This window comes from Sciurus vulgaris (genome assembly GCF_902686455.1).
Source record: "Sciurus vulgaris genome assembly, chromosome: 17".
Lineage (NCBI taxonomy): Eukaryota > Metazoa > Chordata > Mammalia > Rodentia > Sciuridae > Sciurus > Sciurus vulgaris.
In genome coordinates this window covers 29002466-29028710 of record NC_136478.1, presented here as the reverse complement: position 1 = coordinate 29028710, position 26245 = coordinate 29002466, and the positions used below count along the sequence as shown (strand labels likewise).

The following is a 26245-nucleotide window of genomic DNA, read 5'->3' as shown; positions in this document are numbered from 1 at the left end:
AGGGTGTCCTGATGCCCTGGGCATCCCTCCAGTCTGTCCTTCAACCTTAAGGGCCCACAGTGATCACCAGATGTTTGTCAGCAGGGGGTCCTTAGCTGTTCTTTGGAACCGAACGGTGGGGAAGTGGTGTGGGGAGGTCGCACTGGTAGCTAAATCCTAGGCATGGGGTAACCAGAGGCTGGAAAAGAGGCGGGGAGAGAAAACTGGAGAGAAGCGGAGGGCGAGTGGGGGGCGGGGCGGAGGGGGGCGGGCCGAGCGCGCCCCCTCCCCCAGCCGCGCCGCCAGAGCCCTCCCCGCCCAGCCGGCCACATCTGGCCGCTGCCCGCCCTTGTTTCCGCTGCACCCAGACTTCCCTCCGGCGGCGGCTGGAGGCTGCGCCTCTGGGGCTTTAAAGATACAAAAGGCTGCGGCGCGGGCTGGGGCGCAGGGACCATGAGCAGCTGAGCCACGCCAAGCCGAGGTGACCCAGCCCACGAGCCCCCGGATCGCGGGACTGAGCTGCAGTGCGAGCTCCAGGCCAGCGGCGACGCGGCCACACGCACGGAGCCAGCAACCCCCGGGCAACGCGTGGGGCCCGGGAGCGCAACGATGCCAGCGCAAGTGGCCTGGGGCGCTCTCGCCCACCCGCTGCGGGTCCTCTGCGTCCTAGGCTGCCTGCTGGGCCGCGCCGCCGCCGCGCCGTCTCCCATCATCAAGTTCCCCGGCGATGTCGCCCCCAAAACGGACAAAGAGTTGGCGGTGGTGAGTTCCTGCGCTGGCCTCAACGAGCCAAGTTTAGACAAACTTCGGAGGCAAAGGACGGGGCCTCGCGTCGGCCGTGGTGGTCACGCAGCGTGGGGGAGGGCCCCGGTAAACTGCCAGGAGGTCTTTGGCAAGCGGATGCAGAGGGACCGTTTTCGTAAACGGTGGGGAGCTTTGTAAGTGGAGGCGGCCCCAGTTAAGCAGCTTGGCAACCTCAGGACACATGCGGGGATTGGAGGGGCGAGGAAAACATCAAGGCGGAGGGACGAGGGGGAGACGGGTGGGTGCTTTGAGCGACGTTTGGAAAGGGCTCTTTTTGCAAATAATGAGTACTTTGTCTGGTATCTGGGGGATCGAGCAAGGGGGGCAGGCTTCCTACACTACTTTTGGACACATCTGGAGAACGGGCATCGGAGCCTTGGCAAGCGTCTGGTAGAACTTTGGCAAACAGCTTAAGAGGTCCCTTTTGTAAATGGGGCACTTTGGAAAGGTGGTTCTTGGGCAGATCATTTGGATAAACTTTTGCATATATGAGGATGACCAGAACGGGGTTAGCAGACTACTGGGAACTTTGGCACACTTCTGGAGAGGGATCTTAGGGACCCCTTTGGCTCCAGGAAACCGCTTGGCACATAATTGGGGCAGTGGGGGAAACGGCACACCTTTTTCGCCTGGCTTGCCGGACAAGTTGGCGAGGAAGGTCAAGGGTTGAACCTCGGAAAGTTTCCTCGAACTTCTCCAAGGGTCAGAAGACCTAAGGAGCGGACAGGACCGGAGGGCGGCGGGCAGGGTGGCGAGGAGGGGTGGCAGGAGCTGCAGCGCCCGGGCGCGTGGGGCGGGGGCGGGCTGAGCCGTGCTGGGGTCGGAGAGCGGCCAGCGAGCCATGGGTCCTGGAGGAGCTCCCGCCGCGGCTCCGATGTTTTGTGAACGCGCGCGCGCGCGCTTGGCTCACGGGGCATCCTGGCCGCAGCCGTGCATAAGCCAGGCAGCAGAAAAGCGTCTCCCCTCAGCCTGAAAGCACCGCGGGCTGTGGCCCACTATCTGTCCCCTTCTTGCCTCAGTCACCCTCCACATCCCTCACCCTCCAGCCAGCCTCTCTCTCCCAGTCTGCAGAACTGGAATCCAATGCCCCCCCCCCCCCCCGCCCACCCCGCGGACGCCATCAGGATGTGACTCCAGCCCTCCGCAGACACCACGCACACCACCTGTCCCCTGGGCAGGTGGAAATATTTAGGGGGTCTGCTCTTTTCGAGGCTGGCCTCGTGATGTGCCCATTGGTTTAGCCGTGAGAGTGGACTCTGGAGCGAGACGGTGGCACCTGCGTCCTCACACCTTCCGCAGCAAGTGGACGTCTGTGTAGCCCAGAGCGGTGCAGTGGGTGCTTAAGAAGAGGGACTCTAGTGCTTATATTAGAAAAGAAAGCTTTCTAAAAAGTCAGTAACTCAAAGTTCTACCTTGAGAGAGAAAGAGAGCAATTTAAACTCAGATTAAGAGTAAGGGCAATTAAGTTATGAACAGAAACCAATGGCATAGAAAATAAAAGGAAAAGATGGAGTGAACTACACTCAGAAAAGGACTTTCACCTTTTGGGTAGCCCCCTTTCCCCCGCCAATCCCTTCCCCCCAGGTAGAGGACATATCCAGTTGGTGAGCCTGTGAAGGAATAAGCAGTCTCACAAGTTGTTTATTGAAATTCTAACTAGAACAACTGTCTGTAGTAGTTTTAAATATCCATCTAATTTAAATACTTACTCTTTGGTATAGGAAAGCCTATTTGTAGGAGTAGAATATCCCCGAAATAGATAGGCTAAAATACAAAATGACATGTGCACAGACCGTATTCATATCAGCACCATTTGTATTAGCAGAAGACAGAAACACACCAAATATCTCTCAGTAGGGTTCTGATTGAATAAAAAATGATTCGTGTACCAAATTAGATATTATACAGGTATAAATATAAGTAAATATTATCTACTGTGTGATGATTGTTAAAAAACGTGTTAAGTAAAAGTGATAACAGCAAAGTGGGTAAAAAGTATGCTGCTGTTTAATAAATACATTGTATGTCCATGTTTTAAAAAGAAAAGGGGGGGGGGGCTCTGGGCTTAGACTACCTGGCTTCAAATCAAGGAGTGCATTAACCAACTGGCCGGGTAAACTTGAGCAGCTGATTTAACCTCTAGAGTCTGTTTCTTCACCTGCAAACCAAGGGTACTCATGGTATCTGTCTTGGGGTTAAAGAAGTCATGTCGACACTGATAAGGAACCTGGCTCTTGGGAAGTGCTCAGGAAGCAGCGGCCCTGGTTACTATTACGTGATGGGGGTTGTTACACTCTCTTCCCATTTCCCAACTACCCACAATCCCACAATGAGGTCAGAGCCTCTGTCATAAGATCCTCTGGCTCCTTGCACCAGCCCAACACGTCCCTTAGCACTTAATCAATTTCACATTTATTTGTGTGTGATCCATCACCCGCCATCACCCCCCACCCTGCACTGGGATTTAAACTTTAGAGACTGGAAATGCCTGTCTTGTTTATCGGCGTGTCCCCAGCAGTAGTGCAGGGGCCACGTGGTGGATACCCACAGGCATTTATTTAATACATGAATTGGTTGGTCCCTGAACCTCTATAGGGGCCTGTTTGGTTTGGGGTTTCATTTAGGGCAAGAGCCACAGAAGAAGAGGACCGTTTTATTTTTGAAAATGGCAGATCCAGGATTTGAACTCAGGTTCTGTCTGCTGCCAGAGCTCAAACACATAACCCCTTGAAGCTCTTTGTAAGGAAAAGGGAGGAAAATAATCCCTAAGTCCCCAACTGTTAGGTGGCTAACTGAGATGATGGAGGCAAAAGATGGGTGCTGGAAGGTTTTGTGCCCCTGTGGGCTCTGGAGTCAGATTGCTTGGTCCTGAATTCATATCTGCCATTTATGAGCCGTGTGATCATAGGCAAGTTTCTTAACTCCTCTGAGCCTTATTTTTTCCCTCTCCGTGCTAAAGATCATAGTATCTGCAGTTATTGTAAGCATTAAATGTGTTGCTATATACTGACTTCAGTACTAGAGCATATAGTAAGCTCCCAGCACCAGAAGTGGGACTGTGCTTTCTACAGCTGTTATGCCACTCTACAGTGAGTGACAGCTCTGGTTTGGCACTGGAGGCTGGTCACCATGGCCTGCTTGGGTCGGTGCTACCTATCCTAACGTGGCTTCTTCCCCTGACTCTTCATTTCTTCCAGCAATACCTGAACACCTTCTACGGCTGCCCCAAGGACAGCTGCAACCTGTTTGTGCTCAAGGACACCCTTAAGAAGATGCAGAAGTTCTTCGGGCTGCCAGAGACGGGCGAGCTCGACCAGAGCACCATCGAGACCATGCGGAAGCCGCGCTGCGGCAACCCAGATGTGGCCAACTACAACTTCTTCCCCCGAAAGCCCAAGTGGGACAAGAACCAGATCACCTACAGGTGCCAGGGCTGGGCTGGGAGAGGCAGGGCCAGCAGGCTGAGGGACACGGTGCCCTGGGGCCTGGCTCCTTCCGCTGGGGGACCCACGAGGTCCCTTGAGTCAGGACTGACCATCTCGGGGCATGGCATGCAAGGCTCTTGGTAAATGCAGTCAAACGGACTCAGCCTGGGTCACACACTCGCCAACCGGGGCGTGCTGGGCTTCATTTTGGAGACTCCAAATGTTGGTTTCCCCATCTGTAGAATGGAGCAATAAAACCCTTCGTCATAGGGTTGTCTGTGGAACTGAGCTAGATGGCCTTTAAATAAAGGTTTTCTAGTGCTCGACCTGTGGCCAGCGTGTGGCCAGCCTTTGTCATTACTGTTACTGAATGGGACACTGGGGCAGCAAGGTTGTGTTCCATTGTGGGCTCTGGAGCCAGACTGCTTTGTCCCAAAGGAAAAAAAGAAAACACGGAGAAGTTAAAAAATGTGCCTGAGATCACACAGCTCTTGGAGGGAGCCCCGTGGTGGGCTCCCACCAACTGGTTTTATACGGTAGAGTTGTAACTGGTCACTAATTGTGCTAAGAGCTCTCCGCCTAGGATGGCACTGGATTGCAAGGGCGGGATCTCTATCCTGTGTCCCCTAGTGCACTTTTATGTCTTTGTCCCCGCCTCGCCCTGACAGAAGTGAGCGATGAGACTCCTGGGACCTGGCCTGGGTGTGGGCTTGTCAGTTCCCTGGGACCTCTAGGCTCACACACTCGGGCAACACAGGCACACACACTCACACGCACACACTCGCATACTCCCTTTGCTCACGCACGCACTCACATGCTCACGGACGCACGCCTTGCACGCTCCCACGAGCACACTGCACACCCTTGCACACCCTTGCACACTCACCCGCCTGCCCACCCTTCCAGGATCATTGGGTACACTCCTGATCTGGACCCAGAGACGGTGGACGATGCCTTCGCGCGCGCCTTCCAGGTCTGGAGCGACGTGACCCCGCTCCGGTTTTCTCGCATCCATGACGGAGAGGCTGACATCATGATCAACTTCGGCCGCTGGGGTAGGCAGAAGAGGGGCTGGTGGAGGCGAGGGGCCGCGTGGACGTCCGGGAGACCTGGGATCACGGGGTCACTCAGGTGCAGAGTAGCAGGTGGAGACACTGAGGTGGTCTCACGGCGGGGTGCAGACACCAGCACCACACAGAGGGGAGGGCGGGGCGCGCTGCCGTGTGAACCCTGGATCCAGGGGAAGCCCTGCGTGGCTACCGTATGTCCAGAGGGCTGCACCAACTGCATGTGGCTGTTTAAACTTAAATTAGCAAAGACATTTTTTAAAATTAAAACTCAGTTTCTTGGCCACAAGGGGCCCCTTTCAAGTGCTCTGTGGCCCCAAGGTGAGTGGCCATCCTGGCAGGTAGCTCTGTAGGGAGCTGTAGCTACGAGAGTGTGTCAGACTGGAGCAGTGTAGACATGGGAGTTAGCAGGTGGACACTGGGGTAGAGGCCTCCCTGGAGCGGGAGGTGTGGGCCCTGGGGGTTGCACAGACGTGAAGGAGGTGGTGTAGCACAGAGTGGCGCAGTGATGGGGTCAGGGACAGGCACAGAGCAGGGTCAACGGGGGTGGGAGGGCTGGACCTTGGCAGCAGGGTAGGTCCAAGGGCGGGCATGGTGGACGTGGGTCTTGTGACCTGAAGGTGGGGATTCGGTTAAGTGGGCCATGTGGACAGGAGGGTGAATCCTGGGGACGATGAGAGGAAGTGGTGGGGACAGGGAGTGGCTTTGTAGGTGCATGGATAGGGGCCGTGGCCTTGGGATTAGCATGCCCGGGAGGGCGTGTGTGGGCCGCGGGACGGCGACAGCCAGGTCACAGGTCTCTGTTCACTCCCTGTGTTCAGCATCCTTGGGTCACTCCGATGGGTCAGGGGAAGGGGACGATGCCAGGCGGGACAAGGACTGCCAGCGTGGACAGGGATGGGCTTCGGGTGCAGCGGGGGGGTGACGGGAAGCTGAGTCCCGTGTGTGTTCCAGAGCACGGAGACGGGTACCCCTTCGATGGCAAGGACGGGCTCCTGGCTCATGCCTTCGCCCCAGGCGCGGGGGTCGGCGGAGACTCCCACTTCGACGACGATGAGCTGTGGACGCTGGGAGAAGGGCAAGGTGAGATGACTTCCCTGCACGCTGCCCTGTCGCCTAGCAACAGGGCCATGGCTTCCCTAGCAACCCAGAGTCTTTCCCTCTGCTCCAGTGGGACCCGGCTGAGGCCAGGGAAGGGAAGCCACTCCCAGGTGACTCGGAGGCCTGGCCTCCAAAGGACTCGCAGGAGAGGTCAAGCCCCACCCTTCCTGTTCCCTGTCGCCCCCAGTGGTCCGTGTGAAGTACGGGAACGCAGACGGTGAGTACTGCAAGTTCCCCTTCCTGTTCAACGGCCGGGAGTACAGCAGCTGCACGGACGCCGGCCGCAGCGACGGCTTCCTCTGGTGCTCCACCACCTACAACTTTGAGAAGGATGGCAAGTACGGCTTCTGCCCCCATGAAGGTGAGCACCCCCACGCTCCAGCCTTTGGGGCTCCCTGCTATGCCCCGCCCTCCAGACTCCGCAGGCCGGGCCACCAGCATCCCCCGGCTCCCCCAGGCCAGGCCATCTGCTCCCTCCCCTGTATCATCATAGCCTGGCATCTTGTAATGGTGGGGACGCGTTCTAAGAGGCTCCGAGCTGTGTGATCACGGTCAGCGGTACCTCCCCGGGCTGAGATGGCCACAGTGTCACCAGTGGACCTCACGGACCACTGTTGCATGTGGGATCTGATGTTGGCTGAAATGTGATGTGGCTACAACTCCGTTTGCTTGATAGTTGGGTGAGATCAGTCCGGCTCTTTAAAAGCCACCGTTAGCAATGACATTTGTGAAATCGCAGGTTTAACGTGTTGATTATTTTTTCTGACGTACGTGAGAACCAACTTTGGACTATTTAAATGCCCGGTGATTCTCAGCAGGACTCCTTTGTACACTCCGGTCAGAACTGAGGGTTCAAGGGTATGAGAAGAGGCTTGGGGTTGGTCGCGGTGGGATGGGAGGCAGGACTCAGACAGAGCTGGAACCTGACCTGGCTGGGGACTGCGACCCTGGGACTATCAGCCACTGTTCATCAGGTTGTCTAGCTTGCATCTACTTCTCTGTCTGATGAAGACATCAGGCTCAACTGGATATTTTTGCGTGTTTTTGTCAGTATTTGAAATAATGTTTTCAGAGATTTTTGAAACCATCTAGGAGGAGCAGGGTTAAAAAGGGATAAGGACATTTATTGACTCAATCCTTTCTAAAACCATCCTGGACACACTGTATGATCATAAATTACACAAAGTCTATAGTAGTTCATGTTCAATCAAGTCATCATACTTGATGATTCTTGTGATCAAAAACCCAGAAGATTTGGGGAAAATGGGAGAAAAATCTGAAAATGTTTCTAAGTGCTACCTTCTTCTCCAGCTGATGAAGAATCTCCAGTTCATACAGATTAAAGTCTCTTCATCATTTTGGGCTAGAATTATACATGTCCATGAGTGTCTCTGTTCCCATTGTGACTTAACACCAGACGCTGACCATCTTGACAGTAGGAAAGAAGCAAATAGCTTGCTAATCATCTTCCTGCTTACACTTTATTACCAAAGCTAAATGTTGCATTAAGATTTCAAGCCAATGACCATAAGAAGTCAGAAATTTTTTAATAAAATATTTTCTGTATCTTGCATTTCCTAGTGAGGATTCAGGTGGCATTAACCCCTCTGTGAGTCAGCTGTTCTAATTGGAAAAGGATGCCTTGAGAGGAGAAGCAGCAGCTGTATTCCATAAGTTTGGAAGGGTTTTTCCCTGCCTTGGACATGAGCTGTTTACTTGGTCCACAGCCAGGTGCAAGCCTGCACCACACGCGTGTTTGGGGTTCCTGTTACTCAGGCCCTCCTGACTGCTGAGTCAGTGTCTGCTTCCCACCCCCTGGTTGAGGACTGGACGCAGGAGGGTGGATCTGAACAGAGACGGGGGCTTTCTGGGTGGCAGAGGCCCGGGGCTGGACTTCATTGAAATTAACACTTCACCTTTCCACTCCGAGGCCACCAAAGTCTCTGGACTCCGTTTTTGCCTCTTCCTTGGGTCCCCGTTGTTCCTGGCATTATGGGACAAGTCTCCCGTTCAGGGGAGAGTGGAACGGTGAGGACAGGGCCCTGAGTCTGGCGGTGGGAGGCCAGGGCCGCACTCCTTCCTGGCCATGCTGGAGTTAACTGGGGCTGGTGAGGTCACCTCTGGCGCCGTTGTGCACAGATGGTCCTTGTTACACACTTGTGGTTTTGCTCGTTGGCAATTCCAGAGACACACCATTTTGTAGCTTTGGGATAGAGGAGGGGATGGGGAAGCTGGAGGAGAACCTGAGAGAGGCCACATCCTGAATTCCACCTGAATTCCCCGACTCTCCAGGCGTGTGACGGCGTGTGACGGCGTGTGAGAGAGATGGAGGGGAGTGTGTTTGGTGGTTGTCAGTTACAGTCGCCAGTCATGCGACCATGAATTCTTCCGGAACCAAACTTGGTCTGAGCCTCAGTTTCCCTGTTTACCAGATGGAGAGACGCGTGTGGACGGGCCCACTGGGGGTGACATAGTTAGCAGTCCACATGGTGCGAGTGCTGACCAGGCAGAGTGGATGGTGACCTGGGCTGGGGTAGGGTCCTGGCGGCCCTACTGAGTGCCACGCGTTTCATGGCTGGCGTCCACGAGGTCCCAGGGCGCGAGGAGGTGGGCCCGGGAGGCAGGGGTCCTCTCCAGGAGCTCGGAGAAGCAGCTGTTTACCAGCCAGCGGAGGTCGTGTTTAAAGTCAGCGACCAGCAGCCTCTGTGGTGTGCGCTAGCAGGTGGACCGCCGGGCCAGGGCCAGGGCTCTCTCTCAGTCACCCGCTCTCTCCTCCACTCCAGCCCTGTTCACCATGGGTGGCAACGCCGACGGACAGCCCTGCAAGTTCCCCTTCCGCTTCCAGGGCACCTCCTACAACAGCTGCACCACCGAGGGCCGCACGGACGGCTACCGCTGGTGCGGCACCACTGAGGACTACGATCGCGACAAGAAGTACGGCTTCTGCCCCGAGACTGGTGGGTGTTCTCCTCCCGCCGCCCGCGGGCCGGCACCCTGTTACCTGCTCAAAAACCCACCGGGCCGCCCCAGCCTCTTTGCCCGGGATGGGGTGCCAGCCACAGAAGGCAGCCTGCACGAGGCGCGGATGGCCGCGTCAGCCCAGCTGGGGACACCCAATGTCAGGCCTGCCCAGGACCCTCTCTGCTGGCCTGCCCTTGTCCCTCAGTCTCACTGATGGGTGTTTCTTTCTGCCTCTGTCCCACCCCCCACCCCCGGGCTCTCCTGGCTGCTTCTCCTTGTTCTCCTTCCCTCCATGGACGCCCTCTCTCCATCCCACCCTCCTCCAGCCCCTCTTTAGCGAGCCTGCCATTTGCCCTGGACCCGGACGTTGGTCTCTGCTGGGCCCTGCCTGTGGGGTTACTCGGGTTGCATGTGTGGGACCATCGATTCTGCCCAGCCTCCTGGGTTTCTTGCCCCTGTGCCCACAGCCTTGGGAGTCTGGCAGCCTGGGTTTGGGCCTCAGCCCTGACACTGGGGGCGGTACCTACCCTTGCCAGTTTCTTCGTCTCTCCAAGCCTCAGTCTCCCCGTGCATCCGTCCCCAGGGGGCAGCACAAGGTCCCCACGGCACCTGGTGTGACTGGCGGGGGGTTGTGGGGTGCCTGCTGCTGTGCCCGGCGGGTCTCACTGTGGCCCGCAGACCTTGGCGGCAGGCCATCCTCTCCCGGGGACCTTGACCTGTGCGCCTCGTCCCACAGCCATGTCCACCGTTGGTGGGAATTCGGAAGGCGCCCCCTGTGTCTTCCCCTTCACCTTCCTGGGCAACAAGTACGAGAGCTGCACCAGTGCCGGCCGCAGTGACGGGAAGATGTGGTGCGCCACCTCGGCCAACTACGACGATGACCGCAAGTGGGGTTTCTGCCCCGACCAAGGTACGGGGCCCTGTCACTGGGCTGCTGGCCAGTCCCTCCACACCCTGGCCACACTCACCTCCAGCATCGACCCTGCCCCAGACTCCCACCCGCCCTGGCAAGGGACACAGTACCCCAGGCTGCACCCCAGGGCTGAGACCCTGCCCAGCCCCCCTGAAGCCAGGCTCCTGCTTCGCCTCACCCAGCTTGGCAGACACAACCTCCACGCAGGCCCACGCACCCCGCTGGCCTTGGTTCCAGACCTTGCCTGCACCCCAGCCCCCATCCAGGCAGGGCCGAGGGGACCGAAGCGTGTGTGAGTTCAGGGCACAGCTCGCTCTACCCAGAGCAGCCATTGTTCTAGACACATCCCCACTCCGACAGGAGAGGCCTCCAGTAGCTGGGTGGGCAACAGACAGCAGGGAAAGGAGTCCCACCCCCGAGCCACCAGACCATCCTGACCCATCAGCTGTCCTTTGCCAGGTTGTGGATGGGGGTCTCCATCTGTGCTGGGGACACAGCCAGCTGGGACAACTCCACCCTCCAGGACTCATCCTGGGGTGAGCGAGTGACCAGCAACAGCCCGTGGCCTTACAGTGGAACAGTGTGGTTGGGCACTGTGGCCACTCTGGGTTGCAGAGCCCACGAGGACCAGGTGAGAGGGCTGGTCCAGGGCCTGCTGGAGTCCAGCCAGCCTGTCTTCTTATGTCCAGTCACAATGAGAGGGAGCTTGGCCAGTGCCAGAGGCTGGCCAAAGGCCTTTTCTTACCCCTGCCAAGTTCCTGGCAAAGACGTGTCTGGTTTTGCCTGCTGTGCACTGGGCTTCTACCTGAAGGTCTGGCTGGACTGTGACTTTGAATTTGTTTCCTTGGGCCGCCTTGACAGAGTGCCACACGCCGGCCGCTTCATCCCATGAGTGGGTTTTTTTGTGCTTCTGGAAGGCTGCAAGTCTAAAACCAAGGTGCCAGTGGGGCCGTGTCCCCTCTGAAGGCTGCACCACTCTGTTCTCTGCCCGTGATTTCATGGCCTTCTCCCCTGAGGTCTCTGCTTGTCTCCATCTCTCTTCTCGTTGTGCCACGGGCCCCTTTGGATGAGGGCCACTGGCACCGGTGTCTGATCACCATAAACGTGCATCTTCCTTGCATGTGACCCTGATTGCAAAGACCCCATTTCTAAATGAGGGCACCTTCCTGGTTCCGGGGTCAAGACCTGAACATCTTTCTGGGGGGCATCATTGGACCCAGCGTGGGCTGTGTCTGCCGAGCCTGGCCCGGTGCAAATGGATCTCTCTGCTTTCCCTGGGGAGAGCTGGGGCCAGCCCTCCCCACTCTCCTCTCTCTCTGGGAACCCTGAGGAGCAGGTTTTGACCCTCATCTTTATAGAGACACAAAGAGACAGGAAGCACGATTTTTAACAAATTAGACTTTGAATTTTAACAAAGAATTTGCAGATGCTTTGTGCCTCCCTCCTGCATGGCACGTGCAGCCCACTCTGGAAGGGGCCAAGGGGACTTTGGCTGACCCTGCAAGAAAGCAAGAGGCATTCTGAGGACAAGAAGTCAGGACATGCGCTTACAGGCTTCCGGGGTGGGGCCGACTGGGGAAGGCTCCCTGCCTGGGGCCAGGTCTGATTCCAGGCTCCTCTCTCCTTGTTTTTCCACCCTCGGCCCTCAGGGTACAGCCTGTTCCTCGTGGCGGCTCACGAGTTCGGCCACGCCATGGGTCTGGAGCACTCCCAGGACCCCGGGGCCCTGATGGCGCCCATTTACACTTACACCAAGAACTTCCGCCTGTCCCATGACGACATCAAGGGCATTCAAGAACTCTACGGTAACGCTCCAGTAGGGGGACCCGGGGAGTCGTGTGATCTGGGAGGGAGCCCAGGGTGTGAGAAGCAGCAAGGCCCCGTCTGGCCAGGACTGTTGGTGACAGGGGCAGGAGTGGCCACCTGTGGTGCTGGGGTGGGTCAGAGCAGCGCTGTCCAGTGATGCATGGATCTATGCCTCTTGACTTCCTATTTCTAGGGCTTTCCGTGTTCTAAGTAAGTAAGCTGAGATCTTGAGAAAGGTAACCTTTTGGGCCCAAGGTCACTCAAGTTTAAGCAACCCTGTGGGGTTTAGATTCCAGGAGGGTTTGTTGGCCACCTTTTGTGAGTTTTTCCTTGAATGGAAAGACCCTAATGATGCAGGAGCGGACATTTCTAGACTTCTTAATATGCTTTTATTTAACAGAAGCCTAACACAAGTCCCCGATGCCATTGATTCATTTTTATTGTCAGTGCGCACAGCAAAGCTAGCATTTAAAAAGTCCCTTCATTTCTTATAAAAAGAACTTAAAATATAGTGGTACTGGTGGCACCTGGACCCGGCCACAGTTGTGAAAGTGGTGCTTGGGGGGCATCCTGGGGAACATCCAACTTGGGAAGGACCCCAAGATCTGGACCCAGAGGTGCCGGGTCCCAGTGCTGCCTCTGCCGCTGACCAGCTGCAAGAGAGTGAGTCCAGAGTGACCTCTCTGGACTCTGTCCTCCCATGTGGCTGCTTATCATCAGGAGTAAAGGGACTACCCTTGAGGAAGTGCCACACCCCCGGCGCTGGACACACAAGCAGCCCCCTGACTGCCCTGGCTCTGGGCTGTTTTAAGAATCTGAGCTTTAGTTTCAAATCCTGGCCCCTGTGTCTCAACCTTCCTGGGCCCTGTGTCCTCCTCTGTGGAATGGGCATAATGATGATGCCCAGAGAGTCCACTCGGATGTTGATGAAGCATTGACAAAGCACGTGGGCTCTCGTGTCTTTCCACTCCCCCGTCCCCAAGTCCAGGCATTTTAGTCCCAGGCCAACACTAAGGCCAGAGGACGTTTCTTTCTGAACCTCAGCTGGCTGGATGGGCAGCCTGAGGGTCCAGCCTGGTGGGGAGAAGCTTTGGAGCTGGGGAGAATCTAAGTTCAGGTACTCCTCCTGCCCCAGGGGCTTCCCCTGACACAGACACTGATACTGGCACCGGCCCCACCCCTACGCTGGGACCTGTCACTCCCGAGATCTGCACACAGGACATTGTCTTTGATGGCATCGCTCAGATCCGTGGTGAGATCTTCTTCTTCAAGGACCGGTGAGTGCAGGAGCTTGCTTCTTGTCCCTCTTGCCCTCTGTCCTCTGCCCCTTCCCATTATTCTTGGGTCCCCATCCCTTCCCTTACTGGCGGCCTCACTGGACGACCAGTCTGCTGTGTCACAACATGCACATCTCGGTTGCACAAGCATTTCTTTGCACCTGCTACTCTGTGGGCCTACTGGATGTCTAGGTGTCCAGGTGCAGCTGGGGGTCAGGCACGTTCTGTGCGTCACTCATTCTTCTGGGGTCAGTGCTGACTCGTGGCAGGTGACAGGGTGAAAGAGGGCAAATCACACCACACAAGAGATTGAAAGCATCCACTCACATCATGTCTGAGGATGTTTCACTGCCTGGTGCAAATCACCTGGCTGCACCCAACATCTGTTTAAAGGTCGGATGGCGAGTTGCACACAGCCATGCACAGGGATGTGCGATTCCCAAAGTAGGATGAGGGGAGGATTGGATGGACAAGCCCGGCTACCACTGGCCTTCTGGAGTGGCCTTCATCTCAAATGGCCGGATTGCTCTGGGTGTGGTGGGGAAAGACCAGATCCTTCATGCTGCATGTAAAGGCCCCCACGCACTTGACTCAGGTCTGAGCATCCCCTGATGCCCCACGCCCTTGGGTGATGGATTGTTGGGGTCTCTGCCACGTCCTGCATGGATGAGAAAAGGGTTAACTGCTGGAGGATGATATTGGCTATAAATCAATTAATTACCCATAAACTTATCTAATCAACAAACACACAAGAGCCAATACTCTTCTCTAATGAGAGGGGGCGTGACGGATTGGGCCGTACCCCATCTGGTCTCTAACAACATGGAGTAGCTCGACTCTCCTTTATTTATAGTCACACAGGTAAAGGGGCCCAAACCAGGTGGGGCTTCTGTGATGAACAGGATGGGGTGGAGTTAGGGGAGCCAGTTTGCTCAGGGAAACTATCATAGAACCAGATGGGGAACCAAGCCCACACAGCACCACGTACTCCCTGGTGATCTGGGACAGTCCTCCATGGCTGCCAGTTCCTGGGAGTCAGGCCTCAGTGTCCCATGCCTCAACCACGTCTGATTCTGCTAGATAAGGAGGGCTCCCCACAGTGGGTCACAGTGTCCAGGTCCTCATGAGAGGGTCCATCTATCTATCCATCATCCGTCCATCCATCCATACTTACCTGCACCCATCCATTTATTCATTCACCCACTCATCCATCCGTCCAGCCACCTCTCATCCCTGACCCTTCCATCCGTGGATCCATCTGTTCGTCCATTCATAGAGTAGTAATCGAGAAGATGAGCTCTGGTTAGGATAGATCAGCCACATGCAGGTTCCATGATCATAGCAACTTAATTATCTTCTTTGTACCTTTGTTTCTTCATCTATAAAATGATACTAATGTTCAACATATCTTACAGGGAGTTATAAAGATTAAATGGTCTTAGTGCTTAGAACATTGCCTGACATATGGAGTAAGTGTATTCAGTCACATCGACTTTTACTATTGACCAATAATTACTTGGCATCTATTGTGCCAATTACGTTGCTAGGCCTTGGTAGTCAGGGGAGGAAGGACAGTGTTCTGGGGACAGAAGGCCTGCTTAATGTCTCAAACAGTGCCCTCAAAAGGAGGTTCATAGGCCTCCTACACCAGAGTCACCTGGAGCATGAGTGTTTAATGTGTGGGTTTCTCAAATTGTGCTATATCCACACAATGGATTACTACTTAGAAATTAAATTGAGAGAAATGAGAAATGATTTATTAATGAGAAGTGATGTCTACTACAGTAGGGATGAATCTCAAAATGATTATGTAAGTGAAAAAAGCTAGGCCAGAGTACATATTATATAATTTCATTTATACCAAACTCTGTAAAATGGAAACTAACCAATAGTGATAGAGTGCAGATCAGCGGTCAGTGGTGGAAAAGATGTGTGGGTCAGTGGGCATGAGGTGATCAAGATATTACAGTTCTGATTACCGTGATGGCTTCACAGGGGTAAACACAATTCCAAACTTATCAAATTCTATACTTTAAATACATGCAATTTATTGAATGACCATTATATATCTATCAAACTATTTTTTTTTAAATGTGGGTTTCTGCCTGAAGCCCTTTGACTGAAATCTCTGAAGGCAGGCCCCCAGGAATCTGCAATTTAACAAATTCCTCCAATAATCTTGATGCACATTAAAATCTGTGCCTCACCAGTCTGGTTGGGGAAACGGGCAGAAAAAAGCAACAGTAATATGTGGCTGAGTGAAAGGAATGCAGAGGCATTAGCAGAGTGCCTTTGTGGGCCATCTAGGAAGCTTCCCAGAGGAGCCAGCCTTCAAACAGGGCTTTAGGAGGAAGCAAGATTCTGATGGATGGGGAGAGGGTGACACCATGGGAACTGGGAGAGACAGGGAAAGCTGCAAAGCCCCGCCATGGAGATGGGGACTCCTGACCTACACAGGGAGGGACAGGGAGATGAACTTGTGAAGAGCTTCATCTGCTCCGGGCACGGGGCCAGGTGCTGAGGTTCCGATGCCCTGCCCTCCCTACCTTGCCAGGAGGGAGATGGCGGAAGGCAAAGAGAAATGAGGTCCAAAATGCAATGAGGAGTCGAGCCTCCTCAGGTCCCAGTGCCACCACGCAGCCCCCTTGAGGGGATGGGGAAGAGGCGAGTCGGAACCGGCTCTCCCACAGTGCCCTTAGCCTGGAGCACTTGCCACTCAGGAAGCCCTGAGCATGCCTGTGGGTGTCAGAAGTGGCCCAGCCAGGGCCGTCCCTCACCTGTCACGTCACATTTTCTTTCAAAAGGACTTTGATGAGAATTTAATGGACTGATTGAAGTAATCAGTCAACACTTCAGCACTGAACATATGTAGAAATTGGTGCTAGACATGGGGAGTGTGGTAGGATGATTCAGCTGGGCTTTGAGAGTCAGAACCTCTCTGAGCTTCATTTGCCAAATGAGAAGCATGATACCTTCCTGTACAAGGATGGTTTGCTTCAAGTAACCGAGTTATCATCCACTCCTTTTGCGAATCTTGAGGGCTTCAACTGTGGAGAGAGGTCGCTTTGACGCGATACAGCGTCCAGGGGTAGGGCTGCTTCCAGGAGCAGAAGAGGGTCATCGACTGGCGGTCTTCGTGCAGTGCCATTCTTTGCAAGAACTTTGTCCCGAGACTGGGTCCTCTCATGGTTAAAAGAAGATTGCGGGTGCAAGTGGAGCAACAAGCGCCCCAAATCCAGTGGAGACACACACACACACACACCTAGATGTGAGATAATAAGATACAAGTGTATCTGTTCCATCTTGTGCCAACATGAGTCAGATGACAGCTGCTGAATCAGTAGCTGTTGGCAGGAAATGGTGAACTCTGATTGGCTTAGACCTGTACTTCTCAAACTTTGGTGTGCATGAAAATCATCTGGCAGGCTTGTGGAAATGCAGATTCCCAGCCACTAGTCCAGAGAGCCTGCCCTAGAGATCTCAGGGAGGACCCAATAATTTGCATTTCTAAAAAATCCTCAGGTGATACTTCTGCTGCTGGTCCTGCTGGTCCGGAGACCACACTCTGAGAACCGATGGCTGAGACTAATCAGCACCTACTCTTAGAATAAGAATAGGGACTGGGTCACAGGCAGTGGGGACTGGTGGTGGTGTTGGTGAAGGACGGAGCATAAATGTGAATTTGCAGAGAAAGGATGATAGGGAAATAGATAATAGATGCTGGGTAGACCATCAAGTGTGCATACTAGGCTATTATTGGATTAAAATTTACAAGGCACAGAAGTGTTTGTTACTCTGGAGAGATAAGACAGTTATGCCAGATTCTTAGAATTGATAATTCTGAGAAGCTTCTAAAAAGGAGAACAGAGTGTGGACAGAGGTAGTCAGAGGAGGCTTCCTGGAGGAAGTGGGGGTGCGGAGCAAAGGGGCTGCTCCTCAGCGTCTTGCAGAGGGACTCTGCCAAATCCCCCATCCTTCTCCCACTTTCTTTGCTCTTGTCTCCCCCACCCCTCATAAGAGCATTGCTGGGAGCTGCTGCGTGGGCTTGGGGAGGCACATGTGGTTAGAGCTGCAGAGTGACTGGACGTGTGGTTTCCCCTGATGTGCCCTCTTCCTGTTCCCAGGTTCATTTGGCGGACTGTGAATCCACGTGACAAGCCCATGGGGCCCCTGCTGGTGGCCACGTTCTGGCCTGAGCTCCCAGAAAAGATCGATGCTGTGTATGAGGCCCCGCAGGAGGAGAAAGCGGTATTCTTTGCAGGTGTGTGGAGGGTCCCGCCAGCCTGTGGCCTCACTGGCACTGCCCAGGGCTTCTGCATGGCCCAGGCCCACTCCTCCACCCACACCTCGTTCCTGGACACCTGTGCAGGCCTCTGCTCCTTAAGGACTCCTTTTCCCAGCCTCACTTCCCAGAGCGTGGGATGCATCTGCCACCTGGCTTCGAAGGGCTTTACCCACATAGGAAACCTTTCCTTTCCTTTGAATTCTCTCTCAGTCCTTGGGCTTCCTTTTCAAGAAGGAAGAAATCTCATTTTAGAGCCGGCATGTCTCTGACATCGTTCTAGAGCTTGAGTCTTTGGCAGGCAGTTGCTTGAGTTAGAATTTTTAAAAACTAATAGTTTTCATTTTTAGCCTATACTTTTTTTTTTTTTTAAACAGAGGTAGTTAGTTTTGAGAGTGGCATCAAACCAGGATAGAAATGAATTATTCAATACATGATATTTAGACAAGCCCCAGAGTTCTTTTAAGAAATTTATTTTTTAAAGATTTCCAATGGAATTCACTGAAAGCAAGAATTATAAATAAATAGTAGTACAAGGAATCTCTAGAAGTAGAAAAATCATCCAGGTCGGGTGCACATACATGGCTGAAGTGTGGGAAGCCTGGCTCATTCAACATTTACTGAGCATGTAGTATGTGCCAGGTTTGGCTGGGCTCTGGGAATGCAGCTTCTGCCTTTTGCTCAGACTCCTCAGGGAGACAGATGACCAGGCTGCCAGGAGGGGATGCGGTACAGGCTCTGATGGGGCTGCCAAGGGGGCCCCTACCTTGGCCGCAGGGAGGGAAAGACTTTCTAGAGTGCTGGAGGCTCCTCAAGGCTGTGTGCACCCGTTATCCCCCCAGCCGACTCCCATCTCCTCCATTCCACAGCAACCATGCGTCCTGACCAGGGCAGCTGCTGGCTCTCAGGGCAGCTTTGTGGAAATCAGGGAGATGTGCCTTTCCGTGGCAGGCACGACACTTGTGCGGGCTCCACCCCACCCCCACTCCCATGCTTACCATCTTGGCCTGGCACTCTCTATATTCCATAATTGACTTTCAAATTCCTGTGTGTGACCCAATTCCAGTGCTGAACCCCGATGCGAGCAGGAAGCTGTGTCCCTTTGAGGATGGCTGTAGTGGGGTCCTTTGCCAGACGGATGATGGCCTGGGGGACTTACCACCAGCCAACACCATACTCTCTTCCCCCCAGGAAACGAGTACTGGGTGTATTCTGCCAGCACCCTGGAGCGAGGGTACCCCAAGCCACTAACCAGCCTGGGATTGCCCCCTGATGTCCAGAAAGTGGATGCTGCCTTTAACTGGAGCAAGAACAAGAAGACCTACATCTTTGCTGGAGACAAATTCTGGAGGTAAGAGAGGCCGTGGGCAGGACAGCATACAGCTTACTAGAAGAAGTACACTGCAGCTTGAAGCCTCCTGGGTCAAGTTTAGAGGTCAGTGGGCCACGGATGCTCCTTTCTGGCCTCTAACCTGCCAGGGCTGCATCCCTTCTGAGAAGTCACCAAACAGTGAGGCATCCTGTACACATACGTGGCTGGTATAATTCTGGGCAGAATCTCTTTGCCTACGTAGCTGGCCTCTCCTTGGGTCCATGTCTGGTCTGGAGCCTTATGTCTTCGGGTGACTCACTGAAGGAGGAGGGAATAAAAACAAAGATGAAGGTAATAGCTGCTACTCTCAATGCTGTGTGCCTGACACTGTTCTCAGGGCTCTGTAAGATATGGATTGATACCATTCCCATTTTGCAGATGAGGAAATTTTGCAGAAAGATTAAATACCTAGTTCAGAGCCACACTGCCATGTGGTGAAGGTAGAGCTCTGAACCCAGGCGTTCTGTCTCCCAGAGAAGACATTGGTCTACGTTGTCCCTGATGCAGTGGAGCCCCAAGAGACGGCAGTGATGGTGCAGGGGTGACAGAAGGGAGATGTGGAAGCTGGAGAGATGGCAGCGGCCACCCAGGGGGCCAGGGTCCACATCTGAACCCTTGGAAGCAGCAGGATCTCTCTGGAATGTCCACCGCTGGCCCAGTGGCTGCAGGGGCAGACTGGCAGGGGAGCAGTTTGGCGGCAGGTGGCTCTCTGCTCCAGGTCATTTGAAGAGAATGGTCCGGTTCTGAGAGGCCACCATCAGGACTAAAGAGCCAGAGAGCCCCATGTCCTGGAATGGTTGCTGAGAGGCAGCCCAGATCTCAGGAGTTTGATGATAATTGTTCACGCTTAACAACTGAGGCCCCAAGAAATTAAATACACTGGACAGTTGCCTCTGTGTCTACTGATACAGAGCCAGGGTGTGACGGTGCCTCCTCTCTTCCCGCCCACTGCTTCCTCTGCTGAACCTTCTGGTTGTTTAGTTGGTGGGGAAGCCCAGACTGGTGTGCCAGGGATCTTGGGGTGACTTTCCATCCTCTCCCTCCTCGTGCCTCATGCTCCTTCTGTGGCAGTCACTGCATCTGGGTCCTACCCAGGAGCTACTCAGAGGGACTTGCTGTCTGTCATCCCCAAAAGAATCCTGCTTCCTCCCAGGCCTCTGTGTCTGCTGTTCCTGTCCCCTGCCCTGCCCCAGCTGCCCTGATTTAGAAGCCGCTTATGTCCCCAGCCAGGCTGTCAGCCTCAGGGTGGAACGCTGGACACACTGCTAAGACACTTAGCAACCTAAGCTGATTGATATCTCAAGCCTCAAAAGGAAAACAGTCAGCCCGGAAGCCATGGAGTGGGCCTCCCGCCCACAGGCCCTGGGACACTCCCCAGCATGCCCACGTACAAGAAATGGCATCTCAGCTCCACGGGTGCTCCCAAGTCTCAAAGCTGAGGATCCCAGATGACAAGAGGCACAGAATCACAGAAATAGGAACCTTCGAATCGTGAAGGCCTGCAGGCAGTCTTCCCAGCAAGTGTTAGAAGGACTTTACAGTCACCCTGCCATGCACTGTATGTATAGATGCATGAGAACAGACCTGTTTATGTGTGAGCGTGCACGTGTGTGCGCACCCACTGGCCCACGGACTGTGGCAGTGCCTGGCTGGGTTTCCAGACAGAGTTATCTGCCTCCCAGTCCTTCTCCATATCAAGCCCACCTCCTAAGCCAGGGGTCAAGGCAGGCCATCTGCACCATGGAGGTGGCTCCCTGAGCTCACTGTGGATGGGGCAGAGATGAGGGGCTGCTCAGAGGCCCTGGGCTGGGCTTCCAAAAGACAGCTCTCTCCCAGAAAAGGTCACTGATGAGCTTAAGACTGCAGAGGCACACCTTGCTGGAGATGGAAAGAGCCCCTGGGTGGCAGAAGGTGAGAAGCTCTTCCAGAATGCTGCGAAGCTCCCACTGAGCCCACAAATACATATGCAGCCTCTCCTATGTGCCAGGTACTTAGCTAGGTGCTGGGAGGTAGGTTCAGGGAATATTCGCCCCCGTCCTCCTGGACCTTACAATTGAGTGAAAGTGACTGGAACACGTTTGAGTCAAATGAGGGTGTCTGTCCTTATGGGCTGGTGCCCAACCCTGGCCTGAGGCTGTGCATGGCACCTGGATTTCTTATTTAAGTACTGCTTTCAGCCCTATGCTTCCCGAGGCTCAAGCAGGTTGAGGACACACGTGTTGGGAAGCCAGAACACAGATAGCCTTACACCTGCTCTACACTGCAGAGGAGAAACATCTATGAAGGCTCTCCAAGCAGTGTGCCAGCCTATGAGTAACACTGTTCAAGATGGCGGGCACAGAAGGGAAAGGGAAGAGACGGAGCCCCCTTCTAAGCCAACATCTCATGCCACCACACCGTTCTTCCTGGATAAAAAGAAATGGGTTCACTTCTCTGAGCCTTGGTTTCTTCATCTGTACAATGGGGTTGATTCCTGCTCTTCTCATCTGCTGAGGATAGAATGAGAGAAATGAGGGCAAGTTCCAGCCCAGGCTGCTCTCCTGGGATGTCATTGGAGGGGTCGGTGGAAGTGAGGCAGCTGGGAATCCTGGGATTTGAGCAAGTAAACTTGATTTTGGTAACCCAGGTCGTGAAGAAGTAGGTTTTGCAAGAGGTAAGGGCTGTGATGCGGCTGGAACGGTGGCAGCCCTTGGGGTGGTGGGCTGGTCAGAAGGACCTGGTAGATGAAGATTCGGAGAAGTTGGAATCCCCAGTGGAGGTGAAGAACCGGCTCAGAGGTCCACAGAGGACAGCTTGGCTCCTGCCCGGATGGTTTTCAAACACAGATGGGTCTAGAAAAGTTTCTCCTCGAGGGACAACTTGACCTTGATTGCTGAGATATCCACGGGCAGATAGTGGGAGCTTATTAAATATTTAGAGTATGATAAACGAGTTGAGAGAGGGTGGAGAAACAAAGAAGTCAAACTGACGACAACATTTAAAAGTTTTCCAAAACATTAAAAAAGAGCCAGGGAGAAGAGCCTGCCAGCCAAGGCTCAAGGTGTTTACCTGAGTTAAAGGCGGGGCCCTGGGTAAGTATGCACCCTGATGGCTGCAGCTGGCACTGAGGTGGCGTGCAGTCCGCCCTTGACTGACAGGCCTGACTCACACCCGCCACCTTGCATTGTAACCTCACCCTCCTGGCCACCATCATCTCCCTGGACATGGGGTGTCATCTCTGCCTGATAGATGAAGCAGTGGCAATTTGTTCAAACTACAGAGTGAAGAATTAGGGGGCGTGACCCCTTCTGTGGGCTCCTGGTCCAGTGCTCCTTAGAAGGCAGTGGGAATCAAAGTGTGTGAGGGACTAATATTTCCAAACACCTACCAAGTCCTAGACTCAGGGACAGACAGACACCTTGCTTGTGCATTTGGCAGCGACCACAGATTGCTTTGATGGGTTTGTGCAAAGCCAGGTCATCAGCAAGTGGTGGTGTTGGGATTCAGACCCCGGCCCGAGACCAGGCGCTTGCACTCCATCTTGCCTCTTGGAAGGGCCAGGTGTGGTTTCCCAGCCCACTCAGGAGCTCTCTTCCAGGTCCTCCCCACCAGATCACAGGGAAGGAGGTGGCCTTCAGGGAGGCCCACTGGTCCACCATGTCTGTCTCTTTCCTTACAGATACAATGAGGTAAAGAAGAAAATGGATCCTGGCTTCCCAAAGCTCATTGCAGATGCCTGGAATGCCATCCCCGACAACCTGGACGCCGTCGTGGACCTGCAGGGCAGTGGTGAGCGACCCAGGCCTCTGTCCGCTTTCTAGGACTCCCCACCCCCAGCCAGGGCTGCTCCTCTCAGACACACTCCTTCATTGTGTAGGGCAGGCACACTGGGCCCCAGGAAAACAGACCAGCCCCTTCAGCCCAGTGCTGGATGGCATCCAGCCCCTGACCCCTGTTCCCTCAAGCCAGGCTCCAGGCAGTAAGGCCCCTCACAGCTGTGGGCCTCCGGCCAGGGTGGGGGCGGGAAGAGGCCTTGGGAGGCAAGCAGCATGGCCTGGTGCCCTGGACTCACGCTGGGGTTGGATCCAGGACCCGTGGGGCCTGGCAGCCTCCTATTAGCAGAAGGATGCTCCATTGGCGACAGGGCAAACTTCACCCTGCTCTGTTTGCTCCCTTGCTGACTCAAACACAACCAGTGTCAGCAAGGGATAGAATCACGAATTTGAAAACCATATTCCTGAGGAGGCCTCTGAGCTCTCTAGGGCCCTGGAAATAAGTCCAGTTTGGCCTTTTTTTTTTTTAATCTACTTTTTGTTTTACTGAGAAAGTCCAAAAATGAAATAAAAGATTCTACTATTACATAACATCATCTTTTTTTTTTGAAAATATCATTTGACTCATTTTTCTTCAAAGAATAGCATTTTATTATTGTCTGTGATTTGTCCATTCAGGGTGCATTCAGTCTTTTTTAAAATTATTTTTACAGACCGCATTTTGATTCATTGTACACAAATGGGGTACATCTTTTCTGTGGTTGTGCACGATGTAGATTCATACCATTCGTGTAATCATACATGTCCGTAGGGTGATGACGTTTATAGCAGCTTAATTTGGCTTTTGAGAGGCAATTTCAATTCGATTCCACAAAGATCCTTTTGAGTCCTACCATATGCTAAGCACAGAACTCTGAACTCCAGCGACCAGCGGTCTCATGTAAGCAAGTAAAAGGACTGTATGGTCAAATGGAAGACTGAGGGTTATCTTCAGCTGAATATCTGTTGAGCACCTACTGTGTGCTGAGGTTTTAAACAAAGGAAGTAGGAGCATATATATGAGGGGGGATTGACAGACTGTGAAGCCCGGAGGAGCCACCCAGCAGAAATGAGTGGAGCAGGCAGGGAGACAGTAGGGAGTGAACCAGGAGAGACAGGAGGTCTGAAGTGAACCAGAGAGTACATAATAGGGGCAGTTGCTTCAAGCTTCCAGTGATTGTTGGCCTGCGCAAATTGGGATCTAATCTAATCTTAGATATCCTAGAGATTTTAGAAAGACGCCAAAAGTCTAGCTTCCTGTGACATTTCCAGATGTTTACGTGTTGGCAACTTCTTCAGAATTAAAGATAAAACAAAAAGCTTGTATAAGCCAAATAAGCCAAATAAATGCAACCGTGGGCCCGGGAAGGCCGAAGCCTCCTGGTTGGCCACTTCAGGCATAGGGAAGTGCTTGGTTTGATGCTTGTGCCAAGGGGAGCACTCCTGTTATTCCTAATAACGTATTATCTACTTTAACCCTATCACAAGCTCTAAGAGGTTGGTGTCTCTGTCCCCATCCTGGAGGTGGGTGAACAGGGACTAGGAGACCTTACTCCCAGAGCCAGTTCCCTTCCTCCAGCCCCAGAGGAGTTTTCTCAGGCTTAAAACCTTCTTCCCCGGGCAAGGCAGACATTCCAGCCACCAGGAAGCTTCTGGGAGTGCCAGAGTGTCAGGACCGGGAGATCACAGCCTCTTTTCCTTCTCTGTCCCAGGTCACAGCTACTTCTTCAAGGGTGCTTACTACCTAAAGCTGGAGAACCAAAGTCTGAAGAGCGTGAAGTTTGGCAGCATCAAATCGGACTGGCTGGGCTGCTGAGCTGGCCTGGCCCGGCGCCCGTAGGCCCTTCTGGGTGGCCCCTTCCAACACTGGGCCTGAGCCATGCCTTCAGCTCTGTAGCTAATCAGCTTTCTCGCCCTCACCTGGTAATTTAAGAGTCCAGAGAGAGCCTCCATCCTTGCCCAAAGAAAGGTGCTGAATTGTCCCTCCCCACATCTCGCCACCCCTCAGAGCCACCCCAAGATGCTCTGAGGCTTTCCATGCAGCCCAGCTTTGGGCTGCCCTGGTGCTGCCACACTGCGAGATATCCTCCCTCCACAACCTTCTGTGACTCACAGCACCCCACAGCCAACAGAGACTGTCTCAGCACTGGCGGCCTGACAGCCTGGCATGGGGCAGTGGGGTAGGGATGTCACCAGGTGGCCCCCACACCTGGCTTCTCACTGCTGGCCGCCTTAGAACCTTCCCTACCCTACACTGGCAGGTTGCTTTGTGTGCACTTTTTTCTTGTGATCTTTCCCCACTTTACTGCACTTCCAGACAGAAGGACTCAGGTTGTCTGAAGTCACCGTGTGATGCATGCCAGCCCACCGTAGCCCTCGTTCACTCCATTTAGGATGCCCTGCCCACCGCAGCCTCCACCGGATGGAGGCAGACCAAGCCGTGGCTTCTCGCTCAGCCCCCTCTGCCTCTCCCTTCAACAGTTCCCCATGGGAAATGGCAACCAGTATAAATAAAGACACCAATTGAGTGGCAGTGTCCGCCGTCTGTTTTAGCAGAGCCCAGAGAGGCAGGCTGCACTCCGAAAGTTAAAAAGAGCAAGTCTGCTCCCTGCGAGGTAGAGGTGACGTGTGCTGAAAGATCAGAGCCGTCACAATGAATAGCAAGTGCCAACCTCAGGGTGGGTGAGCCCGGCCTCTCTGATGCACATGCAGCAGGCGGACCCGTTAGTGACCGGGTCGGTGCCAGGCCCATTTTCTCTCGCAGTCTTAGTTTCTTCCTTAACCATGATACCCGTTCTAACACCACACTAACAGCAGCGAGTAGCACCGATGCCACCTGCTTTACACACAGCCTGTGTGTTCTGCACGCATCATTTCATTTCACCTTTGCAACCACTGAAAGAGGGAGACTATTTTAACTAGTTCAATCATATTGATGATGAAACTAGAACCAGAGAGAAGTGGTTTGCCTGGGGTCCTAGAGCTGTTCAGTAACAGAATTGGTTCAAGGCCAAAGGATGATCTAGAGGAAGAACTTGACCCTCAGCCTAGACTCTCCAATAGCAGCATGGCCCTCGACCCACCCCTAAAATTCCTCCTAAGAAAACCTGCAGTAGGATAAGAATGCTTGCTTCCCAAACACAGATGCTGTTAGTAGGTGAGCTTTCTCCTTCCAGCCAGGCACCCATCCCTTCTCTCCTCCTATAGAAATTCTGGAGCTGCTTCCAAACAGAAACTTAAGGCCTGCATTTTTCGAGGTGCCTGCCAGCATCAGTTGTCTGACAGCCTATTGCTTCAGGCCTTTCCGGGTAGGTTGGCAGGGAAGCAGGTGAGGAGTGGATGGGACAGGTTGGAGGTGATTTCAGTGGACCTAAAGTGATCTTTCCTTTGACTATAGGTGCCTACTGGTTTGGGTTCTTGAGGGCCCTGCACAGACACCCTTTCTGAGGGATCTGACTAAAGAACCC

The 26245-nt window shown here is 53.9% G+C and overlaps 1 protein-coding gene and 1 long non-coding RNA gene across 2 annotated transcripts; both read left to right on the top strand.

Moving 5' to 3' along the window:
- The first annotated feature begins 323 nt into the window (after positions 1-323).
- On the top strand, positions 324-25306 carry MMP2 (matrix metallopeptidase 2). Its single transcript, XM_079119691.1, has 13 exons — positions 324-741; positions 3981-4207; positions 5115-5263; positions 6230-6358; positions 6564-6737; positions 9160-9333; positions 10074-10247; positions 11900-12055; positions 13192-13333; positions 17458-17594; positions 18807-18966; positions 22646-22755; positions 24491-25306. Exons 1-13 carry the CDS (start codon positions 589-591, stop codon positions 24592-24594), a joined length of 1989 nt encoding a protein of 662 aa, XP_078975817.1. The 5' UTR covers positions 324-588; the 3' UTR covers positions 24595-25306.
- LOC306649068 lies at positions 751-2829 on the top strand. Its single transcript, XR_013760569.1, has 2 exons — positions 751-2234; positions 2368-2829. It is a non-coding gene; the product is annotated as an uncharacterized lncRNA (long non-coding RNA).
- Positions 25307-26245: the final 939 nt, after the last annotated feature.

Excerpts from the sequence above, each read along its gene's own strand:
- MMP2 (XM_079119691.1), top strand. The coding sequence starts at position 589 with ATGCCAGCGCAAGTGGCCTGGGGCGCTCTCGCCCACCCGCTGCGGGTC. Across the intron at positions 4,208-5,114 it reads AAGAACCAGATCACCTACAG|GATCATTGGGTACACTCCTG; the intron begins GTGCCAGGGCTG and ends CCACCCTTCCAG. Across the intron at positions 5,264-6,229 it reads GATCAACTTCGGCCGCTGGG|AGCACGGAGACGGGTACCCC; the intron begins GTAGGCAGAAGA and ends TGTGTGTTCCAG.